At 41.0% G+C, this 4623-nt stretch overlaps 1 protein-coding gene across 2 annotated transcripts in view; it reads right to left on the reverse strand.

Moving 5' to 3' along the window:
- Positions 1 to 212: 212 nt before the first annotated feature.
- pltp (phospholipid transfer protein) overlaps positions 213 to 4623 on the reverse strand; it is a 25818-nt gene continuing 21407 nt past the window's right edge. Inside the window, exons 12-17 of one of the 2 annotated variants that reach the window (XR_014601079.1) lie at positions 4149 to 4216; positions 3343 to 3385; positions 3016 to 3079; positions 2628 to 2704; positions 1787 to 2092; positions 213 to 1398 (exon numbers count right to left, since the gene is read on the reverse strand). Coding sequence is in view for 1 of the 2 variants with exons in the window: in XM_084061459.1 (XP_083917585.1) it covers positions 2003 to 2092; positions 2628 to 2704; positions 3016 to 3079; positions 3343 to 3385; positions 4149 to 4216 (342 nt within the window). In the remaining variant the exon portion in view is untranslated. Of the gene's footprint in view, positions 2093 to 2627; positions 2705 to 3015; positions 3080 to 3342; positions 3386 to 4148; positions 4217 to 4623 lie in introns of both variants that reach the window. The other variant, XM_084061459.1, reaches the window with a different exon arrangement.

The raw sequence follows: 4623 nt of genomic DNA on the forward strand, positions 1-4623 counted from the left end.
AGCACAGACTGTGTACATTAGTAGTATCTGAGAGATCCGATGCTAAATCTTTATATCCTGAATATAATACTGCTGTTTAACTTAACCAAACATAATAGTCCCTGTAAACTAACGTTACTTCAATAAGTGTCAACTTTAATAAATGTAATGAATAGTAACCTATGTATGTTCTATGACAACACAAATGAAAGCAGTAGCAGTTAACCACTTTAAGGGATAGTTCACCACCGCCAAAAAGAGACTTGAATTCATGTGTATATTTTTGCTTTGGTAGCATTCCTAAGGCCAATAATTTGATGACCAGCGGACCGGTAGTCAGCTGTTCCGGTAAGAGACACAAGGGAGACTCTTTGTGTCTCCTACCGGAACCTCTGCCTCTCATCAAATTATTGGCTTAGGGAATGCGACAAAAACAAAAACATATCCTTGAATTCAAGTCTCCATGGGGTGACTAATAGATAGAAACAATGTCATTTTGGGGGTGAACTATCGCTTTAAACACCAGCATCCGTATTGTGGGGAAAGCTTTCGCTGATAGCAGATCGACAAGCTCAAAATGCAACGCGTTGCGTCGTGTTGTGACCTTGTCGATCGGGTATTTTCAGCTTACATTTTCCCCACAATAACTGAACACAGAAAAGACACTAGCATAGAGCCCTGATGGAGCTCGCTCAACCATAATGGGGTTTAAGTGGTTAAAGCTTGTTGTTATGCTATATAAGATAAATACTGGACCCTTAAATGGTTAGGATTTCATCCATTCTCATTGGATTCCTTCAATTGTATCGGTACCTGGCAACCCAGAAATGTGGAACTTAATTTCGATACCCAACCCTACATGTTTCTTTGACTGCACTTTAGACAGATGGTCCACGGTATACAGTGCATGACATACCTGTACTGTAATGTAAGTAATCTAATGACAATGTAAAAGAAGACGTAACAGCAGTATGTATAATCACAGTAAAAACTACCAGTGTCCTGGAGGAACAGGTTTTATAATGTGGACCAGTTGTCATTAAAACAGCAGTGTTGTTGTTGTTGTTATTGCTTTTGTAGTCTCACGTAGCCAGAGAACTATTCCACAATCTCCAAATGCTATATAGTCTGGAACTTATACCTCCCGAAATCCGTCTCTGTTTGTCCTTTCCGTTCATGGAAAAATATGTTTGAAATATCTTTACATTGAATTTTTTCATTTCCATTTCTGCTAAGCAGCAAGCTATACATGCTTCGATGATTTTTATTTATATTCGGATAAATTGTGCAGCTGTAAAGACGAAACGGAAGCAGGGAGGAGGCTTCACATCCGCTTTATCGCTCGATCATTTTCAGAGCTTCCGTTGCTCCAGACTGTATGGCTGAAGCATTTGAAAATTGTGGGAGGCAACAGTCTGGCTCGCGACACTATAGAGTACAGAAGTTCTGACATCACTCGTTCATCCCCTGGGTAATTTCTCTATGGAGAATAACATTGGGTCATCTTAGAATCGTCTCATATAAAATTGTGGTCCAAAAATAAACAAAGTGTCTCTACGATATTGTCCGGGAGGCGGCTCTGTATCGTTTATGATAGCCAGTCACTCATATTTGATAGTCTGTTTCTGGTGAAAATGTAACTAATTCGGCGGAAGTAACATTAGCGTTTTCTCACCGTCAGTTGATGGTTCATATCCATAAGAGTCAAACCGCCAGGATCATTTGTTTATTTTTGGAACACAGTTCTTATTTGACGCGATATTAAACACGTCTATGGGAATTCAGAATGGGGGGCAAACAACGTGACCTAGGTAGGATGCGTAAATTACGTCATACTTCGGTGCTCAATCTGTTGTGGTAATGTGATTATTGTTGGTGTTGTGTTGTTGTTGGTGTTGTGTTGTGTTGTGTAGTTGTTGTGTTTAGATAGTGTTTTCAGTGTCTTGTATCTTCCTCTGAATCATGTTGTGTACATGTTGTGCAGTATTTAGACAGTGTTGTGTATCAGACGTGTAGATTGTGTTTAGACGGTGTTGTCGGTGTCTATCTTCCTCTGGATCATGTCTCTAAGACCAGTAGTGAAGTGAAGGTTCGCTCCAATCACTATGTAACCCTGAGGAGAGAAGAGGATGTCATACTATTAGTCGATACTTCTATTACAGTGGTTCTCAACATTTTCAGTCGGGGACCCCCCGTAATAATCACATTTGAACTGGGGACCCCCCAAAATAATCATATTAGAAATGGGGACCCCCTCATAATACAAGCATTTGGAATTGTAGGAGTTGAGGCATGACATTTAGTTTGACTTAGTTCCACAGGTACATATTGTGAAAATAGCTGATCTACAAATTGTAGATTCACCTCTTTCTTATATTATTTGACAAATTGACTTTACCAGTTTTCATAGTATAGATTGTTGATGACTTTTGATGCAGTAATGGTCTTTTTTATTTCATGTATTTTTCTTTCATTTTTTAGGTATTAAATTGTCACTTCCCCCCCACCTCCCCAAATGTGGGGACCCCCTGGGGGTCCAGACCCACAGGTTGAGAACCACTGTTCTATCTTACATCATGGTATATTGTCCACAGCTAGCATTATATGGTATGGTGTACTGTGAAGTGCTATGGTGTACCAATACTTACATTATGGTATTCAACCACCTCCTCTATGAAATCCATGCCATCAGCAAGAGGAATCTGAACTCCTCTCTTAGTCCAATCTACACACACACGCACGCACACGCACACACACACACACACACACACACACACACACACACACACACACACACACACACACACACACACACACACACACACACACACACACACACACACATTCCTCCGAGTAAGTCATATCAGTTTGTTTTGGGACTCCCTGAAGCTTAGTTTTTAAGTGACATTGAGGTGTTAGAGAACCAAGAGGTGCAAGTATATTCAAAACGACATTGAATGACATTAGAGGATCAGAGTAGTGACAGTGTTCGTACTGTTAATCATTAGAGGAACAGTGTAGAAACAGAGTTCTTACTGTTAATCAGTGGAACCACCGAGATTTGAAGCATCGTCTTCAATGGAGCCTGAAGAGGTATCAACTAAACACACACATACACAAACACGCACGCACGCACGCACGCGCGCACACGCACGCACACACACACACACACACACACACACACACACACACACACACACACACACACACACACACACACACACACACACACACACACACACACAATGATTATCATTATAATCCATGATTAGTGATTTGCTACTTTTCTGGTGCGTAACAAGACATAGAGACAGACAGACAGACAGACAGACAGACAGACAGACAGACAGACAGCTGTCTTACAGCCAGTGACTCCAGGGCTGACTGATTAGAGAAGATCTTGAACCTGTGGACAGAAGAGAACATGACTGTAGCTAAAACAATATTCCAACCAGCGTTGTCATGTATGCTTGTTATAAGCGAATGTGGGCTCGTCGCTTGTAAATATTAGTGGTTGCGGGGGGGTTTGGGTATGTTTCTGTGCAGTTGCCTATTCGGGCTTCCTTCCTAAATGTTGTTTAAGTGCAATTTTGAGGTATTTTTTACTTTACTTGAGTAGTACTGGAGTATGTCCAATTTTCAGTACTTTTACTTCTAGTATACATCTCAGAGGCAAATATTATACTTTTACTCCCCTACAATTATTATTATTGTAGGGGAGGATTTTGATTATTATTACAAAACTTCAAACCACTCACACACACAAAAATTAACCACTTCAGCCCGATATAAATTTCAGCCATTTGAAAATAGCCGATCTACAAGCTCATAATGCGTTGCGATGCGACTTGTGAGATGGGACAGTCTGCATAATGAGTACTTGTCTAGCAACACTGACTCCAACATTTGTTCTGGTTACACATCTAATTTACATCACAGCATGAAGCAATAGAACTACAATGACCAGAATCATCCCCTGTGGTCTCTGAGCGTGCTCTTTACATCATTGTGTGGAAATAATCATTCAAGGATTTACTTCCTTGACCTACTGGCACACGAGATGAAGAGATACACACTGTGTGTGTGTGTGTGTGTGTGTGTGTGTGTGTGTGCGTGCGTGCGTGCGTGCGTGCGTGCGTGCGTGCGTGCGTGCGTGCGTGTGTGTTTACCTGCGGAGGTCTCCATGTACCGCCAGTCTTTTTCCCTTCATGGAAACTTTAGCGTTGAACTTGGCTTCCTGACAGAGAGCAAAGCACAGAGGTTGTTGGTTTTAAACCTCTGACTCGATGTGTTCTCACTTAACAAATCTAGGGTTTAAGGTGTGATAATGATTATTTTTTGTCGTTAAAATAAGTGTTAAAAATCTCTATATAGTGATAGTAATCATTGCAATAGAGTGTGCAGTCAGAGGGGTCTCTCCATCTCTCCAGCTCTTTAATAAACAGAAAATACAAATCCTACCTGGGTTGCGTCCCCCCCCCGTTCTGAATTCCCATAGACGTGTTTAATATCGCGTCAAATAAGAACTGTGTTCCAAAAATAAACAAATGACCCCGGCGGTTTTATTCTTATGGATATGAACCATCAACTGACGGTGAGAAAACGCTAATGTTACTTCCGACGAATTAGTTAAACTTTCGCCAG

The sequence above is a fragment of the Gymnoscopelus microlampas genome (assembly GCF_963454915.1).
Source record: "Gymnoscopelus microlampas genome assembly, chromosome: 7".
Lineage (NCBI taxonomy): Eukaryota > Metazoa > Chordata > Actinopteri > Myctophiformes > Myctophidae > Gymnoscopelus > Gymnoscopelus microlampas.